This window comes from Heterodontus francisci, chromosome 23 (assembly GCF_036365525.1).
Source record: "Heterodontus francisci isolate sHetFra1 chromosome 23, sHetFra1.hap1, whole genome shotgun sequence".
NCBI lineage: Eukaryota > Metazoa > Chordata > Chondrichthyes > Heterodontiformes > Heterodontidae > Heterodontus > Heterodontus francisci.
The window spans coordinates 32,009,148-32,034,594 of record NC_090393.1 but is presented as its reverse complement, the minus strand read 5'-3'; the positions used below and the strand labels follow the sequence as shown (position 1 = coordinate 32,034,594).

Here is a 25,447-nt window from a genome sequence, read left to right as displayed (position 1 = left end):
ATTGGCCTTTATAGCCACTCCAGGCGCTGCTTCACAAACCACTGACCACCTCCAGGCGCGTATCCATTGTCTCTCGAGATAAGGAGGCCCAAAAGAAAGAATATTGACTGGGACTCACTTAGGGCTAGGGGCTTGGATGGAGCAGAATTTGTGAGGAGCATCCAGGAGGGCTTCTTGAAACAATATGTAGATAGTCCAACTAGAGATGGGGCCATTCTGGACCTGGTATTGGGGAATGAGCCCGGCCAGGTGGTCTAAGTTTCAGTGGGGGAGCATTTCGGGAGCAGTGACCATAATTCCATAAGTTTTAAGGTACTTGTGGATAAGGATAAGAGTAGTCCTCGGGTGAAGGTGCTAAATTAGGTGAAGGCTAATTATAACAATATTAGGCAGGAACTGAAGAATTTAGATTGGGGGCGGCTGTTTGAGGGTAAATCAACATCTGACATGTGGGAGTCTTTCAAACGTCAGTTGATTAGAATCCAGGACCAGCATGTTCCTGTGAGGAAGAAAGGCAAGTTTGGCAAGTTTCGGGAAGCTTGCATAACACGGGATATTGTGAGCCTAGTCAAAAAGAAAAAGGAAGCATTTGTAAAGGCTGGATGGCTAGGAACAGATGAAGCACTTGAGGAATATAAAGACAGTAGGAAGGAACTTAAGTAGATGTCATATACATGGACTTCAGTAAGGCATTTGATAAGGTTCCCCATGGTAGGCTGATGGAGAAAGTGAAGGTGCGTGGGGTCCAAGGTGTACTCGCTAGATGGATAAAGAACTGGCTGGGCAACAGGAGACAGAGAGTAGCAGTGGAAGGGAGTTTCTCAAAATGGAGACGTGTGACCAGTGGTGTTCCACAGGGATCTGTGCTGGGACCACTGTTGTTTGTGATATACATAAATGATTTGGTGGAAAGTATAGGTGGGCTGATAAGCAAGTTTGCAGACGACACTAAGGTTGGTGGAGCAGCAAATAGTGAAGGGGACTGTCAGAGAATACAGCAGAATATAGATAGATTGGAGAGTTGGGCAGAGAAATGGCAGATGGAGTTCAATCAGGGCAAATGCGAGGTGATGCATTTTGGAAGATCCAATTCAAGAGTGAACTATACAGTAAATGGAGAAGTCCTGGGGAAAATTGATGTACAGAGAGATTTGGGTGTTCAGGTCCATTGTTCTCTGAAGGTGGCAACGCAGGTCAATAGAGTGGTCAAGAAGGCATACGGCATGCTTTCCTTCATCGGACGGGGTATTGAGTACAAGAGTTGGCAGGTCATGTTACAGTTGTATAGGACTTTGGTTCGGCCACATTTGGAATACTGCGTGCAGTTCTGGTCGCCACATTACCAAAAGGATGTGGATGCTTTGGAGAGGGTGCAGAGGAGGTTCACCAGGATGTTGCCTGGTATGGAGGGCGCTAGCTATGAAGAGGTTGAGTAGATTAGGATTATTTTCATTAGAAAGACGGAGGTTGAGGGGGGACCTGATTGAGGTGTACAAAATCATGAGAGGTATAGACAGGGTGAATAGCAAGAAGCTTTTTCCCAGAGTGGGGGATTCAATTACTAGGGGACACGAGTTCAAAGTGAAAGGGGAAAAGTTTAGGAGCGATATGCGTGGAAAGTTCTTTACGCAGAGGGTGGTGGGTGCCTGGAACGCGTTGCTAGCGGAGCTGGTAGACGCGGGCACGATAGCGTCTTTTAAGATGTATCTAGACAGATACATGAATGGGCAGGAAGTAAAGAGATACAGACCCTTAGAAAATAGGCGACATGTTTAGATAGAGGATCTGGATCGGCGCAGGCTTGGAGGGCCGAAGGGCCTGTTCCTGTGCTGTAATTTTCTTTGTTGTTCTTTGTTCAAGGAGTTGGGAGGGCGAAAAGGGGTCATGAAAAGTCATTGGCAAACAGGATTAAGGAAAATCCCAAGGCTTTTTATACATATATAAAGAGCAAGAGGGTCACTAGGGAAAGGGTTGGCCCACTCAAGGACAGAGATGGGAATCTATGCGTGGAGCCAGAAGAAATGGGTGAGGTGCTAAATGAGTACTTTGCATCAGTATTCACCAAGGAGAAGGACTTGGTGGATGATGAGCCTAGGGAAGGGAGTGCAGATAGTCTCAGTCATCTCATTATCAAAAAGGAGGTGGTGTTGGGTGTCTTGCAAAACATTAAGGTAGATAAGTCCCCCGGGCCTGATGGGATCTACCCTAGAATACTGAGGGAGGCAAGGGAAGAAATTGCTGGGGCCTTGACAGAAATCTTTGCATCCTCATTGGCTACAGGTGAGGTCCCAGAGGACTGGAGAATATCCAGTGTTGTTCCTTTGTTTAAGAAGGGTGGTAAGGATAATCCAGGAAATTATAGGCCGGTGAGCCTTACGTCAGTGGTAGGGAAACTATTAGAGAGGATTCTTCGGGACAGGATTTACTCCCATTTGGAAACAAACAAACTTATTAGCGAGAGACAGCATGGTTTTGTGAAGGGGAGGTCGTGTCTTACTAATTTGATTGAGTTTTTTGAGGAAATGGCGAAGATGATTAATGAGGGAAGGGCGGTGGATGTTGTCTATATGGACTTTAGTAAAACCTTTGACAAGATCCCGCATGGCAGACTGGTGCAAAAGGTGAAGTCACACGGGATCAGAGGTGAGCTGGCAAGATGGATACAGAACTGGCTCAGTCATAGAAGACAGAGGGTAACAGTGGATGGGTGTTTTTCTGAATGGAGGGATGTGACTAGTGGTGTTCCGCAGGGATCAGTACTGGGACCTTTGCTGTTTGTAGTATATATAAATGATTTGGAGGAAAATGTAGCTGGTCTGATTAGTAAGTTTGCGGACGACACAAAGGTTGGTGGAGTTGCGGATAATGATGAGGATTGTCAGAGGATACAGCAGGATATAGATCGGTTGGCGACTTGGGCGGAGAAATGGCAGATGGAGTTTAATTTGGACAAATGTGAGGTAATGCATTTTGTAAGGTCTAATGCAGGTGGGAGGTATACAGTAAATGGCAGAACCCTTAGGAGTATTGACAGGCAGAAAGATCTGGGCATACAGGTCCACAGGTCACTGAAAGTGGCAACGCAGGTGTATAAGGTAGTCAAGAAGGCATACGGCATGCTTGCCTTCATCGGTCGGGGCACAGAGTGTAAAAATTGGCAAGTCATGTTGCAGCTGTACAGAACCTTAGTTCGGCCACACTTAGAATATTGCGTGCAATTCTGGTCGCCACACTACCAGAAGGACGTGGAGGCTTTGGAGAGAGTACAGAGGAGGTTTACCAGGATGTTGCCTGGTCTGGAGGGCATTAGCTATGAGGAGAGGTTGGAAAAACTCAGATTGTTTTCACTGGAACGACTGAGGTGGAGGGGCGGCATGATAGAGGTTTACAAAGTTATGAGCGGCATGGACAGAGTGGATAGTCAGAAGCTTTTTCCCAGGGTGGAAGAGTCAGTTACTAGGGGACATAGGTTTAAGGTGCGAGGGGCAAAGTTTAGAGGGGATGTGCGAAGCAAGGTCTTTACACAGAGGGTGGTGAGTGCCTGGAACTTGCTGCCAGGGGAGGTGGTGGAAGCAAATACGATAGTGACGTTTAAGAGACATCTTGACAAATATATGAATAGGAAGGGAATAGAGGGATATGGGCCCCGGAAGTGCAGAAGGTGTTAGTTTCGGCAGGCATCAAGATCGGTGCAGGCTTGGAGGGCCGAATGGCCTGTTCCTGTGCTGTACTGTTCTTTGTTCTTTGTTCCTGTTCTGATTACTAATCCGACCTATTCTTCCTAACCTTCATGGACTTCCTATCCCTCAGCAAATCAGTGTTAAATTCCTCTACTTCAAATCCCTGTGTGGCCTTGATCATCTCTGACGCTGCAACTTTCTACAGCCCAGTCTGCCTTTACCCTCAGGTCTTCCAGTTCTAGACTACTGTCCATTCCTTCCTTCCTGTCTGTGATCTGTGGCAGAGGCTTCTGCCATATCACCCCCAAGCTTTAAAATTCCCTTCCCAAATTCCTCTGCCTTGCTGCATCACTTCTCCCCATGTTCAAAAACATCCTTAAAATTGACATCTTCAAAACTTAGTTTAGTTTAGTTTAGAGATACAGCACTGAAACAGGCCCTTCTGCCCACCGAGTCTGTGCCGACCATCAACCACCCATTTATACTAATCCTACACTAATTCCCTATCCCTACCACATCCCCACCTGTCCCTATATTTCCCTACCACCTACCTATACTAGGGGCAATTTATAATGGCCAATTAACCTATCAACCTGCAAGACTTTTGGCATGTGGGAGGAAACCGGAGCACCCGGAGGAAACCCACGCAGACACAGGGAGAACTTGCAAACTCCGCACAGGCAGTACCCAGAATTGAACCCGGGTCCCTGGAGCTGTGAGGCTGCGGTGCTAACCACTGCGCCGCCCTAATCTTAATCTTAATCTTACTTCCGATTAATTATGACCCCTCCACACCAACCCTTCAGTTTTTGAAGTATCTTGGAGTGTTTGGCTAAATTCAAGATGCTGAGTGTAAATTATCTTAAATTCCCTCCCTAAGCTCTGGAATTCCTTCCCTAAACTTCTCTGCCTCTCTACCTCGATTTCTTCCTTTAAGACACTCCTTACAGCCTACCTCTTTGATCAAGCTTTCAATATCTCCTTATGTGGCTTGGTGTCGGATTTTATTTTATCATGCCTCTGTGAAGTGCCTTGGTGTGTTTTATTTCAATAAAGATGCTACATAAATACAAGTTGTTGTTGTATATTCCTTAGACCAGGGAAAATTAGCTAGAATTTACATCTTGGTTACTGTCCAGGGATCCTTGTAAATGTTAATGTTGAATGAAGACAGGATAGGCCTAAGCTGTGGAACCGTGACCTGTAATGAATAAAGGTCTGTTAAGAGTAAACTCATGTTTGAATTTCTCACGCTTCCACTTCCTCTCCCTTTCCTCCTCTGGACCAACTGAGAATTTTTTTGAAGATTTGTTTTGCAAGTTAATAAATACATTTAGAGTTCCCATGGCAAATAAAGCATTCCTCATATACGTTCTCTCTCCTTCCGGATACAGAACCGGTTAGACAGGGAAGTGTCTCAAAGCCAAACATCATGGAAAATGTTTGCTAATCTAGAGCTGTAGTTTATTACATTTAATGTGAGTATAAAGTGTTGATTCACTGTTTTATACTCATTTATACTTTTTGCTAGCAGCAAACTAAGAAAAATTTAACCCCTAGAATCCACGCTATTTAAAGCTTTAACAATTCCGACAGACCAGGTATGCTGATTAGCTCTGAGCTGCTAACCTTTCCTTATGCAGCAGCTGATCAGATATTCTAATTGCAATGAAGTTTTGTATTTGAATTTCACATTTGTCAGGTATTGTGAATTATCTTGAGTGTCTTTAACATATCTATTTCCTCACATTTGGCAGAGATTTGAATGGTTTCACAAGTAAATTTTTACACTTTAGTTTCTTGATTGTACAGAAATAGGCTAGATAATCACAATCTGTACAGTCATCAGCAGGCATCATGTTTTTACTGCAAAAGCATTTGTTACAAGTCCATGTAATCGGAAGTTTTTAAAAAGTGTTTGAGCCTCTTCCACTTTTCTCTACTTTTGTTTCAATGATGTATTTTTGTATGTTCATTTTCTGGTTGGTCTGTGAGAAACATGTGACCATTAATGTGGGTCACATAGTTAATGGGAACCGATTATAGCCCTCAAATTGAGTGGTTTCCAGGTGTCGTGCAGGTCAATAAGAGTCATGGTGACAGTTGCTGCTGTGACCCACAATGGATTTGGTCAAGTGGCATTTAAGTAACACAGAATCTTTGTAGTAGTTGGCTTCTAACAAAAACATCAGCCCAGTTTTGGTGATTCTCTCCCCTACAACCCTCCAGCACATTCCAACAGGATCATTCTTTGTCATTGTCAACTGCTGTTATTCCTGACTGGACTAACCTAGGGCAAACTGACCTGAAGAAACAATGGTCGCACAACCCTGTCTACCCTCTAACCTTCAGATCAAAGCTTCTGTATTTCTTAATTTCCTAACTTCCAATTCCTTTTCAGGCTGTTGACGTTGTGTGTTGTAGAGATGTTGGATGTACTAGTGGCTCTGGAACTGCAGCCCTGAACAGAAGAACACCTGATGCTGGATAAATGTAAAAAGATCCCAGTCCATCACATATCTATTACATACTGTAAATTTTAAACAATAGTTGAGTAAATTACTAAAATAACCTGTTTGAGAGGTATACAGAGCAAGTTTTGGACATGGGGTAACAGTGGTGATGGCACTGAACAAATAATCCAGAGGCGCAGGCTTATGCCCTGAGTTGCAGTTTCAAATCCCACCATGGCAGCTGGTTTAATTTAAATTCGCTTAATCAATAAAAATATGGAATTGAAAGCTAGTCTCTGTAATGGTGCTGTGAAACTATCATTGATTGTCATAAAAACCCATCAGGTTCACTAAGGAAATCTGCTGTCCTTACCTGGTCTGGCCTACATGTGACTCCAGATCCACAGTAGTGTGCCGTCAGAAATGGCCTAGCAAGCCACTCAGTTGTTAAGGGCAGTTAGGAATGGGCAACAAATACTGGCCTTGCCAGCGATGCCCACATCCCATGAAAGAATAACAAAAACATACAGGCGAGAACGCAAATAATAGAAGGTTAATGATCTTTGTTCTTTAGTTGAAGACTTCCGACTGTAGAGAAAAGATGCAGTGATTAAAGTACTTGCAAGAACTGCTGTGCAAAAAGAGTAAGAAGAATAGTGTACTTTCAAAAGTTGTTTAAAATTAAAATTGTGAAAGCTTTTGGAAGCCACTCGCTCAACACTAGAATTGCATATAATCCAGAAAAAGTCATTGTAAAGTGTGTTGAAGTTTCGCTGTTTGTTATGTTCCTTTGTGATTGTTTTAAAAGCTTGTTTAAAAAAAAAAATACACAACAAAGCTACTCAAATAGTGTCAGATTAACAGACTGTGCAGTTCAATAAAGAGTTTATTTTCATTGGATTTATTCATCCTTGTATTGGGTAGTAAAACAAATAATTGAGTGGTTGGTAGCTCATTTTAGTAGACCATGGATCAAAACTTGGTTTTGGGTTTCATTTTCTCTTGTTCAGGCTTGGTCTTCCATTGATGGTCTCAGTTGAGATTCCAGAGCACAGTGTCATGGCCACGTGGTGAGGTTTGGGTGGTTCCCACTGTTCAACTCCCACCTGACTGCAGCGAGTATGTTTTGTTAACAGGGTTTAATCCCTCTGTGTTTTATTTGTCAAATAAACTGACAGCAACGGGTTTTCTTATAGGTTTAAAAACAGAAAATCAATCAGTGCACTTTATCCTGAAATTTTCGCAACCGTGGAATTCCACACTCTCATTTGCTTTCGTGAAGACACGAGAAGAGACAGGTGGAGAGTAAAAAGGGGTAAGCGATTATCAGTGTTGGGGTGGATGGAGTTCAGGGGTTTCAGGGGAGGTCACGGTAAACCTATTGAATTCTCTTGGAAATCAAGTTCTCCGTTCAGGTGATTGTAGGTTTCTCTCTTGGATGCCAGTTCAGTTGAAGACCATGGATCACTTATACTTCAGCGCTGTATAGGTGTAGATGTGGAATTCTACAGCAGGGCATGTGCCTTCTGGGTTATTGCAGACAAGCTTTCCAGATGCTGCTTTCTGGATGTCTCTCTCTCGAATGCTTTTTTAAGGTAAAGCTGTGTTACATCTCACCTCTGGGTAGGAGACGGTTTGGTCTCTTCCCCGTGGTGATCGCACAATGGTCCAGGACGTGGCTACTTCGCACCTTCTTTGTTTCAGAAGAACCCGTTCAATTCTGGAATATTTTAGGATGAGTGTAGGATGGGTGCAATTGACATCTAGCTTTGAAGATTTCCCTTTGTTCCTGTCAGACAGTTTGAATATACAACGGCCAAGTTTCTTTTCCTACAGTGGCCATTTTGGAGCATTGTTCACTTTTTAAAAGAAAGGTCCAATTTTTAAAAGGCAGTTTTTATAACTTTTCAGATTTTGTCCATAATTTTTTGTATTGGCACACTTCTTGTGCAAGTGACAACAGCACCACGCATAGGTAAGGTGCCTAGCTGGAGGAAGCGAAAGTCAATCAGGGTTTCATTGTAGTTTATTCTTCTCCTTTCTCCACCAGCTAGCTTTGGAGTGGCATGGGGGAAGATGGTGAGTACTATCTGTTAACTAGTGTGAAGCCTACAGAGGTACCCCAAAATAGTAAAATTAGATTTGATCCTAGACTTTGCTGTTGGGTTTCTGCAATTGGCTTTTACGCCCCAGGGTTAGGGAGGGGAAGCACAGATGGAGGTTTCCACTCTTGGTCACTATTCAACGCCCTTTGTTGGAAATCTGTGCAGAGCAGAAGTGAAGATAGGATTGGGCTTTTACACAATACGCTCTATGATCAAACAGTCTGCTGACACTCACTCTCCGGAATTGCACATAAATAACGGTCACTTGAATGAAATACTGGTTGATAGCAGGCTCAAGTGAAACTATAAGCTATGAGTCAACACTTTCAGGAGAGAGAGATGGGGGGGGGGGGGGGGGGTGGACATTTCATTTTTTAAGCAAGTAAAATATAAGTTCAATGTCAGTTAAAATTATATTTAGACCGAAACTATCTAATCCATGAATAATTATTTGCAATCTTGTCGTCTTTTTACAAAAGGCCTCTTTATCATTGACTTCTAGCATAAAATCTGTGTGTGGTGTTTATTGGCTATGTGCCAGAGCTCCTGAACTATTACAAACTTGCTTCATTCTCAAATATTTCAAACAGCTGCATTTCTTCCAAAATAGGCATTGTAATAAAAGTTAAAGGTTCTTCATTTTTCAGAAATGGCATAATTTGTACCTTGGTTTCACTGAAGCAATAATATTTCATGGTTATGCAGTTATTTGTAAAGATTTGTTGCATGTAATTTATTCTGTATGCAGTGTGCTTATTTGTGTCCTGTTTTTAGTCTCGGTAACAAGATAATTCATGCACTAGTAAAAGTGGAATTTTCTTCACCTCACTGCCTCGGAGTTGCTTGAATACTGGCCATAGTGGGGAGTTGACACCACTGGCTATGACGTCGGGTTACTGCCAGCTGCATGAGACCTGTGCTGTAGACCAGAGGGTGGTTGTACTCAAATGACTGTATATAAAAGCAGTTTTAGAGTACATCCAGTCCAGTGAAGATGCGTGCACTTAAGTCCCGCTGGGCCATACGCTTCTTGTGCCCAGGACAGAAGTATGGGTGAATTGCTCTTAGTGTCCCTCACTCTTGGGTATCAAATGTATTAAAAATAGAAAGAAGGGAAGTAGTTTCATGCTGGGGTCAATTACATGCTGTGGTGTGTTTTTCTATATTAAAGGCACTATATAGTTATAAGTTGTTGGCATCACGCTGTGAGGAAATATGTTGAGTGTTGTTCGAGCATGGGATGCTTTGCCACAAGGAATCGTTGAGGCAGAGACTTCTGCATATTTTAAGAGGAAATTGGATAAATATTTGAAGTAGAGGAAGATACAGGGCTGTGAAGAGAGAGATGAATAGAGGGGATCATTCTGAATTGCCCTTGTAGAGACCCGGCACAGTAATGATGGGCTGAATTACCCCTTTCTGTGCTGTAAACATCTATGGTTCAATGTTTCACTATAATTTGTGCAACGTCTGGGCAGTCCAGGTGAGGATCAGTTATCCAAGTCTTTTCTTGAGTAATGTAAAAATCTGGAATTTTCAATTTAACAATGAAGCCAACAGAGTGCATTAACAATACAGTATGGGATTATACCAACATTAGATAGTTGAATAGGTCTTTTCTTTACTATTCAAGTCTAGCGATGTGTGCGCCAGAATACCTGCTAGTCAGGGGGTGCATGTGTCACCTCCTATTGTTTAGTTATTTGAGAAGAGAAAATAAAACTTGACAGTTCAAAGGGAAATTGAAAAGGGATAGTCTCGTTAAAAAGTATATTCTATAATCCTAATTTCTAAATTTTTTGATTCCAATGAAGAACATTTGGTAATCTTTCATCATAGATGTTGTATGGTTTCTTTTTATAGCCGTCACCATGAAGCTGACTTATGAAAGAGAACAAAATTCCCAGTTGTTCGTTGACCTCTTGTGGCCAGCTTTAAAATTACAATACTTCATTTTTTCAGTGTCACCTGCAGTCATGACTGATCTTGGAGGATATGTCACTGATCAGCAACCATTTAAAAAAAAAAGTTTGAAATTTGAGCCCTGATTGTAGTTCTCGAGTAAGTAATAACTGAATTAGCGTAAACAGAATGCCAACATTAAATTGGTGCTTCCGTTTTGTGTTGTGCACAACTTGCAGATTAGTGAAGTACTACATGTTCTTCACTTACTGACCATCACAAATGAACAGACCTAGCTATTCCATCTGGTATTCAGGTTGCAGTAACACTTTCTTGTGATTTTTAAATACTTTGCTTTAAGTACAATGGGTGTAATTACTCTTCTGTTCTGTTGAAATCAAATTCCAAAAAAATATAGCTGTGGCTACATGAAGTAAGCAAAAAATCCTCTCCATGTTGTAAATAGCAAATGTTTAATTCTAGTACAGCTGTACAGGAAAATCACTTCCTGGACAGGAAGCTGACACATGATTTTCCACAGCCTGAATTTCTGGATTCCTTTTTTTTAATCTTTGCAAAGTGCCCGGTGACTGTCTTTATATCTTGCTATCTAACTGTCTCCCCCTTGTCTGTGTCTATATCTTTCCTATCACTGTATATCTCACACATTCACACATGCACCCACCCTCATCTTTCTTTGCGTCTTTTTACCTATCTCTCTGTGTGCAAGTTTAATCATACCACCAACAGAGTTGGTTTTCTAAGATTACTTTTCTGAAATGTAATTAACATCTGTTTCATAATAGGACAGTCATAATGCACTTGAGTTATTTGCAGTTATAAGCAACAAGTAAAAACCTCCAAATGTTGGAAATCAAAGTAGAAAATGCTGGAAATACAGAGAAGGCCAGTCAACATTCTGACAAAGGATCCACACCATAATTGTGAACTTATCTTTTTTCCTACACTTTTTTCCTGAGTGTTTCCATCATTTGTTTTTACTTTTATTTGCAGTTTTATTGCTTTTTTTCCCCATCTATCATAGTCATAATTTGCAGTCATGGGAGCATTTATTTGCCACTTGGTAATTGTATGGAAAAACTGCAGGCTGCTTAATTAGGTAGAATGCATAGACCTTGGGCATGGCTTTTCTCTCTTGAAAAGTCAAGGTCGCAGTTGAAGTTCTGTAAGGGTAAAAAAAAAGTGCAAGTTAAATGAATGTTACTGCGATTTTACCAACTGAAAGGAAAGTCTTATTTATAAAATTGATTCTTCAAATAGACAGTTGAAATGCCCAGAAGAATGAATGCAACTGGAATTCCTTATTCAGCCAGATTGACTAATTTTTAGAGTTTGATTTTCTTAGGTGTGGTAGTTACACTCTGCCTCCCTATGGCTATCAGCTTTTCCCAACATTTGGCAATTTCAAACTAATTGTTTTCTTTACTGCTGATTCCGGGTGACTAATGTTCAACATTCTCAGAATATATCATTCCCATTTCATTCTATCCCATATTATAGCTCTATTAATCATTATTACAAATAGTAATACAGAAAATGTGGTGTAATGGCAAATCATTTCAAACCTCACTGAAAGGTACTCAATGCTGCTATCATTGCATACTCAGAAATGAAATTTTCAGATACTGTATATGTCATAAAAGGTGAAATTGTACCTAATTAGAGAGAAGACATTGCTTAGATCAGCAAATAACTGCACGGATCATTAACTTACCTATTTACTGATATGCATATTTAATGGAGTAAATGAGTAAAGACACTTAGCTCACTGATCCATAAACTAATACTAAAATGTACTCCTTTGCTCAGGAAAAATAAACAAGTGACATTGATGCAAATATTCACTATTTTACATCATTTGCTGCTTTTGTGTTGTACTTACATTTTTGAAAAATCTGTTTTGTGCTTACTGTAAGATATCCTCTCCTTTAACTTACAGATCACTCAAAAGTATAATGATATAAACTAAAGGTGTCATATCCAAAGGCACATTGCTGCTTCTGCAGTATTTTAACTCAGTTTATAGGAAATGCTAAGAATTTGTATGAGTTTGGAAGTAAGGGCAGGCTCTGCTTTCTTGGCATTGAATCAACAACAAGTTTGCTTGATGGTTCAGTGAGTAGGAATGTCTCAGGTTTGATCTCCTACTGTACTTATCTCAAACAAGGTAGTGATAGAGTTTGGAGAAGGGGAAATCAGTTAGGGCTCCTGTCTCTGATTTCAGCCCAGTAGTCTCTTTGTTGATATTCAGTGAAGACAAGATTGGGTTTGACTCTGGTGCCCCCATCTTGGTTGAATATCAAAACGTTCTCTATCAAGCCTCGTAAATGGCCACTTGGGCAAAATATCTGAGGGTGACTGATACTTTTGAACTGTAGACCAGTAGTGTCAACAATATCCAAAAAGGAGGAGCGTAAGATGGTTCTGAGCCATTAAAATACTTAATTTCTTCCCCTGTTTTTAAAAAAAAAGTGTTTTGCTTTAGTTTGTTGGGTCAGGGAAAAACGATCTGTGTGATGGAAGTGAATAAATGGGTGTGAACATTTTGACCGCCAACAACAATGTGCTATTCAAAAATAACACCCTTTACAGTTTGTGTTACTGAGTAGTACATTTATACTATTACATTTATAGATTCATGATGACAATATTCAACATATGTGGTGTACAAAATTAGACTGTAAATTGAAGCTGATAGAGCTGTTTTACTTTTTTGTGTGTGATCCAGGGAGTCGTCGTATTGTGGATGTCATGGATGTGAGTACACAGAAAGGGATTGAGATGAGTATGTCACAATGGGTAAAATACTACGAAACACCAGAGCTTGAAAGAGAGAAGCTCTACAACGTCATAAGTCTGGAATTCAGTCATACAAAACTTGAGAACCTGGTCAAACGGCCCAATGTGGTAAGAAAGTTATATTCAAAAGTAAATTCGTTTTTAACAAAATCTGAAATAACTAAGCAAGGCAGAAGATCTATGTTTGATTGTTCTAATGGCCTCCTTGTTCTCTTGGAAGAGTAACTTCTCTTTTATGGGCTATAAGGCCTTCCTGTGTGTTACATTTTAACTGTGAACTAATCTAGCAAATGTGTTTTAAAAATGCTTTTGGAGGAAATTAAGTCTCTAATTGTAGTACTTCACTTACAATATTTCAAACTTCAGACATAATGTTAGCTACAGGTAAATTTTCCAAGTTACATTTCCCTTGCTTGTTAAATACAAGTTTAATGCAATTTTATTATTTGTTCTGAAAGTATTTTATACGTTCATTTGAAGTAAATTCCTTAAAAATAATAAATGTTAACATTCCAAACAATTCTTGTGTTATCCCTTTTTGTTAACAATCAAAAATATTTAACTGGTTGTTTACCTCATCTACCTTTGATTAAAAAGGATTTTCAACCCTTGAGAATGATACTGACGTTAAAGAGGGTTAAATTATGAGTACAGATTGCATGAACTTGCCTTTTATTTGCTTGAGTATAGAAGATAGATGGGTATTTGACCAAGGTGTTTAAAATGTTAAAAAGAGTCAGTAGGGTAGGTGCAGAGAAACTATTTCCGCTGGTGAGGAATCAAGAATCTTAAAATTAGAGATAGACTATTTGGGAGGGAAATCAGGAGCACTTTTTCACACAAAGGGGGTAGCAGAGCTCTGGAATTCTCTCCCCGTAAAGGCTATGGATGCTGAGACGATTAGAACTTTCAAGATTGAGATAGATTTTTGTTAGATAAGGGTATCAAGGGATATGGAACTAAGGCAGGTGAATGGAGTTCAGATGCAGATTGCCCATGATCGAATGAATAGCTTGAGGGATTGAATGGTCTACTCCAATTCCTATGTTCCTTAGGTTGCCAGGAGGCCTGAAGAAGTTACCATCTCTGGACTGGGTACTTTTGTAAGCTGAGTTCACACCTATTGATGCAGGAATGAGCATTACTCTTTGAATAGCTTTATTACTGTAAAATTAGCCCTGTAGGACTAACAGAAACATTTTGAGTATAATTTTTATGAAAATAAAACACACATTCTGCTCACCCAGTCATCCATGTTTTCTCTAACTCCTTTTCCATTCCTGTGGTCCTATTTTTAATTTCATAATTCTACTTTGGCTCAAGGGCTGGAAATACTTTTTAATCAAAAGTAGATGAGATAAATGACCAGTTAATCTTTTTTGATGATGTTGGTTGAGTGGTGAATAATGGCTAGGACACCAGGAGAATATCTCTGCTCTTCAAATGGTACCATGGGATCTTTTACATCGACCTGAACGGGCAGACAAGGTCTCAGTTTAATCTCTTCCCCAAAAGATGATATTTTCAACAATGCAGCACTCCCTCAATATTGTACTAGAGTTTAGATTATGTGCTCAAGTCCTGGAGTAGGGCTTGAAGATATGACCACCTGTCTTCAAGTTGAGAATAGCACTGTGGGCCAAGTTGACGCTCCCATTTTTGTGCAGATTTTCAAAGAAATATCCATATTCAAATACTGTCAAAAGACAAGGGTTTTAAATATAAATTATTGATATTTATACAGTTCATGAAGCAAGCAGCAGGTTGCATAACTTTATCTGAATGTCCAAGACGAGAGATGTATAAATAAATCTGCCTAAGTCCAATAATTAGTACAAAGTTATATTTAGATTCAAACAAAATCTGGAGGACAACATAGTCTTACATCAGTATCCCTTGCATCCTGTTCATAGGAGGAAATTTTACGTGTCGCTCAGTAGAGCAAATACAATTTCAGCAGGAGATTGAATAATTCCTAACAACTATTGTACAAGGGCAATTTCAGTGTTAGAACCTAGTGTTATAAAAGAGCTCCCACAAACACCTATGTCTAAGCTTTTGGTGGTTAGACAATTCAAAATTCCCAAAGGGTATGGTTTAAATTTTCTTTTAACAAGGGTAATTATTTTCTGTGTGAGGGAATGTTGAAGGAAGCTGGTCACCCACTTTGGATATTTAACATTTTTTTTTCTGTCTCTTTGACTGCAAACTTGTATTTTCATCCTATTTTGGGTATCTCTAGCCAAGGGAGTACTTAATCTGCTCCCAATACCTTTTATGTTATAGCCTAGGCTTTCTATCCCCTGCTGTAATTTGGATGCATTCCTGGGGAATGATAGAACTTCTACCCATTATTGTGATGCCTCACAACCCCGACCGATTTCCTGAACTTGGGGTTGTTACTCTGTTGGAGATGGATTCCTGGCCTTAGCTGGGGAAAGAGGGTGAAGTCCTGATGTGCGAGGCCTCAGGGGCCTGTTGTGACCTATGGGCATCCAGCAAAACTTCATTTTTCTGGCAAAAAGATTGTGACTCCACACCCCACCCTCTCCCAACACCCACACCTTCCCACTCTCCACTGATCTGTGTAAGCTCACTGAGTGTTTGTGCAGCCCCTAATTGCAGAGAGATTGTTTTTGTTATCTTCCACCAGTTTTGAATTCTGGCCTAACAGCCCTTGCCAGCATTCAAATACAAATGGTGGGGAAAAGTGCAGAAACCATGGCTGGGATTTTGTCTTGGCGACGGGTATCTCGACCACCGGCAAAAGTGCCAGCGAGAGCCCCACATTGCTTTCTCTGGGGAAGGCTCGCCAAGTCACCAGTTAGGAAATTAAGTGGACAGTAGTGGGCCATACCCGGGATCAAGGACCCCAGTGAGAGAATTGCTGCCTTCTGAGAGCTGCTGGTCATTCAGAGGCCAGCAATTCTTTAACTGAGCAGCACCACCGTGGAGGCAGTGGCTGCTGCTGGTACTGGACTCGCCCGAGACACTGGACCCAGGCCATCGGCAAGTCACAGCGGGAGGGGTTTCACAGGATGGGGGGTTGTGTTTGGGCAGGGGTGTCCAGGGGAAGTCGGCAGCATGGGTAAGAGGGTGGCTCTCAGTGGCCCCCCCATTCCCGATGCCAGGTCCCTCATTCAGGCACTGTACCTTTTTAATGGGGGAACCCTCCCACCTCCCCCCCACCCCCCCCCCCTCCCCCAAGCCCTGGAGCCAGGAAGCAACCTGCATGGGTTTGCTTGGCGTGCCCCCTGTGCGGCGACAAGCCCACTTGCCGTTGGACTAAGACTGGAGGAGATGGGATGAAGCCCTTCATTGGGCATTAATTGCCCACTTAAGGGTCTCCGTTGGCAGTGGGGTGGAATGGCTGTTCACAGGCCTTCCCGCCCCGACTTTATTTGGGTGGAGGCCGGAAGGTGGGTGCCCGCCACCATCCTGTCCGATTATATGCTCTCCTCGCCACCAAACCCAACATGAGGGAGAGCATAAAATGCCCCCCCCCATTGTTTCCCTAATTTGCATAAAGGTAACATGCACCTTCATCTTTATGTACACAGGCATATCTGTTGAAATGGGACCACTCTTTAAAAAAAAAACAGAGCATGCCTCCTGTGTGCACCCTCCCAAAACGATCTGCTGAAAAATTGGTAGGATTCGGGGATGAAGCTGCCAAAAGCTTGTCCTATTGCTCTTCAGCCAGTGGCAAAAGATGTACAAGAGCCACCACGTATAACTTGCTATTCTATTTTTTCCTTTTCTCCTTTTAGAGAAGGACCAGTTACTTTCCCCTGGTCTGTGTGGCTGATGTTGGGAGCTCACTGTGTAAAAATTGTAATACTGTGTACCGTATCAGCAGTGCACTGCTCCACTGCACTGCCTTACTGTGTGTCTGTGTTTCATCTTGATGATTTACATGACTCATTCATATTTTTCCTACCTTATACCCCATCATTGGAAGATGTAACTGGTACAAAGTGCAGTTTTATATGGCTTGCAGTTTCTTCATTTCAAAAGTGTCCATTTCTTTATGCGTGATCTCAGTGAGTGCTGTTGTTCTGTCATTGCTATTGCTGCCAGGCCCATCCGTTATCAACAGACATATGCTTTGCTACAGCCATCACTGTCTAGTGATCGATAGAGAGAACCTTGTTGAATTTTTTTGTCTCCCCCAATGTGGGGACACTGAACACAATTGTAGTGGTCTCGTTGATGTTCCAGTTGAGATCAGCTAGCTCTGCACATATCAAGGAGGGAGCTATTGACATTCCTGATCTGTGCGTCTGTGTCACACATGGAAGTTTATTGACCCACTGAGTCTTTGTGAAAGCTTTATTCTAGTTGGAATGAATTTATTTTGTGATATGTTTGTAGGGAGTGGTCGACCAGCGACATCTAAACTCCATGCAGCCTGCAAGGTTCTCAAACTCCAGGCAGCTTAATTTTATTTGGGCTTACTTCCTGCTTGCTGGTTTGTCCAGTTTACTTTTCATTGAATTGGAGATTTAGAAAAGACTGTTCTTAGTTGGTGGACAAATCCTGAATCAGAATCAGAAGAGTTGTGGGATGAGTGCAAATTATTGGAAATATTGATATTTAAGTCTTATTCACAGCCTTTGTATATACCAAAGCAGTCCATGAGAAAACAAAATTGTGGGCACTTCTGATTGACTCTTTTTAAAGGGGTGAAATTTGTCTTCAAATAGAAAATGGGATAATACACATTTCCTATAACTACCATTAACAAAATTGCTCCCATGAAGGAACAGTTCGGAATGGCTGAAAGCTTGGCTGAAAGGAAAGTTTTCAAGAAAGTTTTAAAGGTTAAGGGAGAAGAGAGACAGGGTTTTTAGGGATTGAGTTTTAAAGTGTACGGCTGAACGGCTGCAACTTCTTCCACTGACAGTGGGGATACACAAAAGGCCAGCGTTTTTAAGCCTTTGGAGGACATATAGTGTTAGAAGGTCTGAACCTTTGGTTTGGTGGTAGTGTTCCTGTCTCTGAGTCAGAAGGTCATCGGTTTAAACCCCGCTTACAGCCTTGGAGAGTGGAGATTAGAATAAGGTCTCGAAATGCTGGGTTGAAAGCACGCTGGGCGCTCTCATCTGGGCAGAGTCACCATTGGCTCAGTGAGTCAGAAGGGTTGAGTTCAGTCCCTACTGTTGACAGTACTGGTGAGTAGAGGCTGGCGGGGTAGCTCTGAATACAGAGTTGATATCCGTTGGGGGTGCTTGTGATTGACATATGTGGTTGGTCCTTCTCCCCCCTATTGTAAAGAGTAGGTGGGCCTCTTTTGTCTTTGTTGCAGCCCACCCAGGAGAAGATACTCTGAAGTCAAAATTCCATGAGGAGGGAAATGGGAAATACTTGGTTATCCTTCCAAAATTCCATTTCTTTTTAAAGATGATGATTCCTTGATTTGTTAAGAATGAGGATCAACATTACGAAACTTGCATCCAACAATATTCTCAACTGGATGTTGTTTGCATCCACAAATACATTTCCTCTCCTCTTTCTCATTTCAACCAGTGGATTCCTATCTGTTGTTCTTTCCCTCAACACTTAGTTCCTTTAGCACTTAGATATTTATTTGAAATCTTCATTTCTAGCTCCTGATGTTGATTTTAAAATTCCTTTCCTTATCTATCCTGCAAGGATGCCTTCAATTTTAAGTCAACAGTGGGAGCTTGGTTTGAAGTCGAGAGTTGAGAGGACAAGCTGCCATTTAAATATCACCGCACTAGCATAGCAGCTGAAAGCTATAATTGATGAGAACATATTGGTATAACATTGTTGGGTCTACTGTCTTTGGTGACATTGATTCAGGAGCAGAGGAGAAGCCGGCCAGGAGAAATATGAGGCGAGGGTATGATCCATGTATAACATGGCTGCCCTGTACTTTTCACCTCAAAAAGTGTGACAGACGTCAAGTCTTGCATATGAATATATGCAGAAACTTGTAATTTTGACAGAAATCAGGTCTAAAAAAATTAGTATGTAAATTGTTACCAGGATTGCTGTACTATGTTCTACTATTTCCAAATTATCCATTTTCTTAACTTTTCATTGCACTGAAACGAAAATAATTTAAATTAAAAGTAATTGAAACTATTTTTGCTGCTACAGTTCCAATTATAAAGTTGTTTTATGATTGGTCACAAAGCTATTGCAAATTTTTATTTCTGTGGTTGACACAAGTTTACAAATGTTCCAAAATGAGCTCCACATTTCACTTAAAAGTGCAGATGCTTCAAATTGTGAAAGTAACGCTGTCATTCACTGTCTGCATTTGTGTACGATCCAGATTTTATGAATAAAGCAACATTTTTAAAATCTGAAATGTGGAGCTGCATGCATTATAGATAAATGAAAAATTCAAATCTAAGAATGGATTTATAATAAAATTACATGGTTACTCATTTGCTTGGCTTCAGTCTTCTGATTCAGTGATCAATCAAACAAACCAATGTTAAACACCCGTTAATAGCCAAAAGTAATTATGCACATCCAATAATTGATGCACTGTGTTTAAGACAAGGTATGGACATTCCAGGGAAATGGATATTGCTAACTTAAAATATGTACATGCATATAAGGGTGAAAAAGGTGAAGATTAGCACCAAAGAAGTTCACTTTAGCTGGCTGTACGGTTCAATCTATTCCTTTTAATTCAAAGTTATTTTTTGCTTGATTAAAAAAATTGAGTTATCTGGTGGTTTAACATGAGCGATTTGAAAAAAAAAACGGAAAGCATTTTTATTTTTACACAATGTCAATTCAAATTAACACACAATTTGAATTAAGGAACGAGAAGACTACATACTATACAAACAGAAAACATAGAAGTTATTCTGTAAAGTACACTGGAAGTTATCTTTATTGATGCAATCATGCGGCCATTTCTGAAGCATCAGCTGCTTGTTCTTTGAGTCAGCGCAATGCAACTTCAGATGCCTGTGTTACCTCCCTGTGAATTGGGATAAATTGGTCCACAAGCCTTTTGGTTTCGTACTCACTTCCTTCTTTTGTCATTGTTTCCAAGGACTTCTGCTTTTACCCGTATCAATTCTGATCCTTCCTCCAAAGGTGATGATAGAGTCCAGTTCCATGGGTACTGGCAGCCCTGCAGCTTCTAGCCCAAGTGCCCATTTTTCATGTGTGGTCTGAGACTTGAATTGTCTGCACTGAAAAGTGTTCAGGTGTTGAAACCCTGGCTGTATATTTTTGTTTCCCTCCCCAGCTGAGGGGCACTGAGGACAATAGTAGTGCTGCAGCAGCTACTCTGTCTGAGATCAGCAACCTTAGCGCAGACTGAGGATAGCATCCACAACATTTCTAGTCCAGGTGTTTTGCTGTCTCAGTGGGCAGTGTCTTTATCCAGTAACGGTCAGGGGAATGCTCTGAAAGTTTCTTGAATGATAGAATCATCATCCAGTGATTGAAACACGGCACTGTGGGGGCCAGTATTGAGCTGTGAATCAAAGGCCTCGATTTTAATGTCCATTTTTGCTCTAAAACAACATTAAATAAGTTAAGTAGCGAGAATAACATGGTTCTCCCATTCACTAGACAATTAAGGTGGCTTCTGGCTGCTGTGTGAATTCAGCAACAGAGAGCATACTCCAGAAGTTTCTGCCTCATGCTTTTTGCTCCTTGTTAAACAATATCTTCCATTAATGAGAGTGTTGACATTGGCGCTGACATTATCTTTGATTAACTTTTCCAAGAGCATTTGCCTGCAATACTGTGACCAGTTGCCTGTCAATGGGGATCGTAATTGGTGAAGGAAAATTCACTTAAACGTCATATCTGCATTCTGCCACGTGCTGGTGCATCAGCTGGAACATCATTTAAAACAAGAAATGCCTTTTCAGATGCCTGATTCTCTTACAAGTAACATTTAATAGAGGACACACATGTCCAAAAGAGCTATTGTTGGATCAGCAGCACATTCACCCAGCCTTTCTTAAGCACAATTCCAGGCAGGCAGTGATGTAACTGACATTTGTGAAACTGTGTGAGTTTTGAGCCTCGCCAACGTAAGTCTATTTCAATTTGTGTTCCCCAGAGACATTTGCAGAAGCTGACAGCATTATTCTGTCCTTGCTGTCTAAACCTTTCAGTTCTCTTTTTGCTGGTAGCCCATGTGCCCTGCAGCAGGCATCTCCAAACAATCTGGTTTCATCACAGTTATAAACTTGATATCCATTTAAATCCTCCCCAGAAAATTATTTCTTTGAATCTTCCTTTGTCAGACTTGACGAACTCAATTGTTTCACCATGAATGAAGTGCTGGATTCGATCTTGTGGCTTGAGTTTCTATAAGCACCCAATGGTATTTTTAAATTCTAATTATGTGATCTAGCCCTTTTGCCTTGATGTATTTCTAGCTATTGCTATGAATTGTTGAGCTTCATACTTGAACAAATCATTTGCAGTACATGATTAAGGGCCTTATCATGGGCCAATTCTGGCCTCTTGTGCATCCCTGATTTTAATCGCTCCACTGTTGGTGGCCGCACCTTCAGTTGCCTAGGCCCTCCCTACACCTCTCTTTACGATACTCCTTTAAAACCTATCTCTTTGACCATGATTTTGGTCATCTGACCTAATATCGCCTTTTGTTGCTTGGTGCCATACTTTGTTTTCTAATGCTCCTGTGAAGTGCCTTGGGACGTCTTATTACTTTAAAGGCACTTTATAGTTTGTTGTTCCTGTGTTTCAAGAATAAACAATTCCATAGCACGATTGACTTGCAAGAACAAAACATGCTGAATTTCATCTTCAAATGCCATATCCCACCAACTGCACCACTAGCCTCATACAGTCCTCAATTCACCACACCCCCGTCAGTCACCTACCAACAATCTCTATCAATCAGGACCCATATCTACCATTCACACGCTCAGACTTCTGTCGTCAGGGCTGTGGTTATTAGTAATGAAAAGGGCTGGCACATTGTCACACCAACCCAGAAATCTGTCTTCCAACGGATTACTAGGATTGCTGAGGCACTGCCCTGGGGAGTGCAAGTGGCTCCATGGAGCACGATCCTGCTGTCCGCTCTCTGAATAACAGCATTTGTGCTCCCACCCCAACATTCTGCCAGTGCCCTTGCTGTTGCCTGTCAGCCAATCAGCCCAAACTGCTGTCGCCCATGCCAAGAGGTACAGTCTGAAGCCAGGCACTCTGGGCCCAGAGCTGCTCAAAGTTGTCCTCCAAGGCCATCTGCAGTCTCTCCTCCATTGAAAGTCATAGCCTTCCAACACCCGTGCTGCAGCCACTGGGATAGCACTGTGTCGGAGCACTAGGACAGGCAAAGACACAAGGAAGACGGGCATTAAGGAAATATACCAGGGTGATTTGTTGTGTGCAAGGCTGGCATGGTTCAATTTATAAAATTGTCCTGGAATGTTTATTTTGTGGTGGCTTTTATTTTTGCCTTGTGGCCAAGGTGGCATTGTGTTCGTCAGTGACAGGGAAGGTAAGGTGTCTCGGACTGTTGGTGAATGAGGAATTGGGGTTACGATTGCTGGTATCTCACTCAAATTAGTTATTCATGTATAGCCCAGGCAGAAAGGTTGCTGCCTGCTTCCTTTTCCTCCTTCTCAGCTGTTTAGCTGGCAGCTAGTATGGCAGAGGCTGTCCCCTCATGATGGCTAGGTTATGCAGCACGCAGAAGACTGTCACGAATGTTGAGATCTGCTTAGCCAAGTCCTGCAGGGTTCCTCAAGAGTAGTCACCAAATCACAGAATTGTTACAGATCAGAAGGAGGACATTCGGCCCATCGTGACTGCACTGGCTCTCTGAAAGAGCAATTCGCTCAGTCCCATTCCCCTGCCTTGTCCCTATAACCCTGCACATTCTTCCTTTTCATATAATAGTCTAATTCCCTTTTGAATGCTTCAATTGAACCTGTCTCCACCACTTTCTCAGGCAGCGCATTCCAGGCCTTAACCACTCGCTGCATGATAAAGTTTTTCTTCATGTCACTTTTGCTTCTCTTACCAAATACTTTAAATCTAGTCCAGACAGTGGAATTGCTGTTTTGGTATACTCTTATCACATTTCTTGAGGCAGCATGGCTCTCATTGTACACGTGCTGTACATGTGTGATTGGGTTGCAAACCAAAAACATATCAGTGGATAGCATGTCTAACACTAGCCACCCTTTGGCTTGTCGTAGTGGCTGAAATGCCTCTGACACACAGACTGTTGCAGAATGAAGGAATCATAACTGATGCCAGAATACTGGGCATTAACTTGCATGATGCACTGCCTATGGTCACATTCCAACTGGACTTTGAGGGAGTTTGGCGAAGTTGACGTGCGGCTCCCACAAAATGATGTGCGTGCTGTCAGTGACACCCTGCAGCATGGGGGAAGCTTGCAATCCTCGCAAAACCTCATGCTTGTCTCTGGTAACAGAGAATTAAATGTAGTTAGCTCTCTTTGAATAGTGACCTCCCTTGTGCAACAGTGGGTAACAAAATGAGATATTGCTCATATCTCCTGATCCAGTCTGGAAGGAGCCTAATTCCTGGGATGGAAAACATTAAATAGACTGGGCTTTTATTTGTTGGAGTTTAGAAGAATAAGGTGGTCTCATTCAAACATACAAAATTCTTACAGGGCTCGACAGGGTTGATACAGGAAGGATATTTCCCCTGGCTGGGGAGTCCAGAATCAGGGGACACAGTCTCAGAATAAGGGGCAGGTCATTTAGGGCTGAAATGAGGAGGAATTTCTTCACTCAGTGGGTGGTGAATCTTTGGAATTCTCTGCCCCTGAGGGCTGTGGAGGCTCAGTTATTGAGTATGTTCAAGACCGAGATCGATAGATTTCTACTTATTAAAAGCATCAAGGGATACGGGGATAGTACAGGAAAATGGTGTTGAAGTAGATGATCAGTCATGATCTCATTGAATGGCGGAGCGGGCTCGAAGGGCTGAATGGCCTACTCCTGCTCCTATTTCTTATGTTCTTATGAGCCACACACACAAAAGTTAATTGCCACGGTCACCTGCACAGCTACTGGGAATGAGGTTGGAGTTGTGATTGCAGTAGTTGACAGATTTCAGTGAGGATGTCCTTGTTGAAAAGCAGAAACCTTGAAGTCAACAAGAAGTCCTTCAGCACCTTCCACACGAGTCCTTGTAGACTTTTGTAATTTGAAACAGCTATGGGAAGCACCAAACGCTTGAAAATTGTACCAGCAGTTGGAAGAAATCAATGAGCAACAAACCTTGATGGTACCTTTAGATAGTGTTGCTGGAGATTGCTCCTTCTAGCTACTTAACACGTGTTCAGTTGTATGAAGTTGAGAAAGGGAGTAGCCTGGAGTTTGGCGCTCCAAAATGGTAGCGCTGGTGGTGAATCAGCATTGCACACTGATTAATGTCATGATCTGCCTGCTGTGCATACTTTGGCAAGCGTTAGCTCCACTCATGCTGACGTCTTCACCAGAGTGTTGGTGTCTGTCGCGATTCATGACAGAAGTGTGCACATGCGCAGCAGCACCATTTTGGTCTCCGAGTGACACCTGTCGCTATCAAGCCCAATTTTGTGCCCAAAAGCTTTGTTTTTAATTTTTTATTCGGAAGATTTCAAGTGGACAATTTTAGCCGAATTCTTGCATTGGTGGTATTGGGCCTTCTCGTTGAACTGCTGTAGTCCTTACGACAATGGTGTTCCTACAATGATGTTAGAAGAGAAATTCCAGGATTCTGACCCAGTAATAATGAAGGAAAGGCAACATTTGTCCAAGTCAGGATACTAATGTCTTTAAATTTAATAAATGCAAAAAACCTAAGCAAATGACAAAATCAGAACTATGCTGTTCTCCAAGTTTGAGGCTTCTATTCTTGGAGGATGGATTTAATTTGTTTTGGAAACACTTGGTATTATCTAAACTTGGCATTTTAAAACTGCATGGGCCTGCATGTAATCAGTGAATTGGTAACAAGGGGACATAACGATTCCAGGATTGGTCTGTGCAAGAGTTAGATTGTCTAAGCTGGGATAATTATGAGGGTGCTGTAATTGCCTTGAGTACTGCTTAATTTTGAAGAGGAAAATGAGCTATGATGCCTATTCCTGTTCATTATCCAGTGAACCCTGTTGGAACTTTTGCATGTGTGAACATTGGTTGCTGACAGTATCAGGCTTGGTTGTAAATATTACCTGCGCCTTCTGCTTTCTAGAGTTCTTGCCTTTTAAAAAAAATTTTAATTGCTGTTTTCAGAATTTCCTGAAAGTGAAGTGTTTTGCATGTCACCAAAGTTTTTTTAAATTTTATAAGCTTCTTTGACCTGATGGAAATTAACATAGCTAATGAGTTTTCAACATAACAAACTTCAAATGTCTTGAACATATTTATGACTTGGCTGATATTTGATGTTCAGGATCATGGAATAAAGCTGATGTCCACATAGTAATGAATTCATTCAATATTGGCCGATGCGTGCACGTGCATTCTATTCTTGC

General features: G+C 41.5%; 1 protein-coding gene across 10 annotated transcripts in view; it reads left to right on the top strand.

The window, feature by feature from the left end:
- kdm2bb (lysine (K)-specific demethylase 2Bb) overlaps positions 1–25,447 on the top strand; it is a 267,493-nt gene that overhangs the window by 90,258 nt on the left and 151,788 nt on the right. For all 10 annotated transcript variants that reach the window (XM_068054994.1, XM_068054999.1, XM_068054998.1 and 7 more), the window contains one exon: positions 12,890–13,068. In XM_068054994.1, coding sequence (XP_067911095.1) covers positions 12,890–13,068 — 179 coding nt within the window. The remainder of the gene's footprint in view (positions 1–12,889; positions 13,069–25,447) is intronic.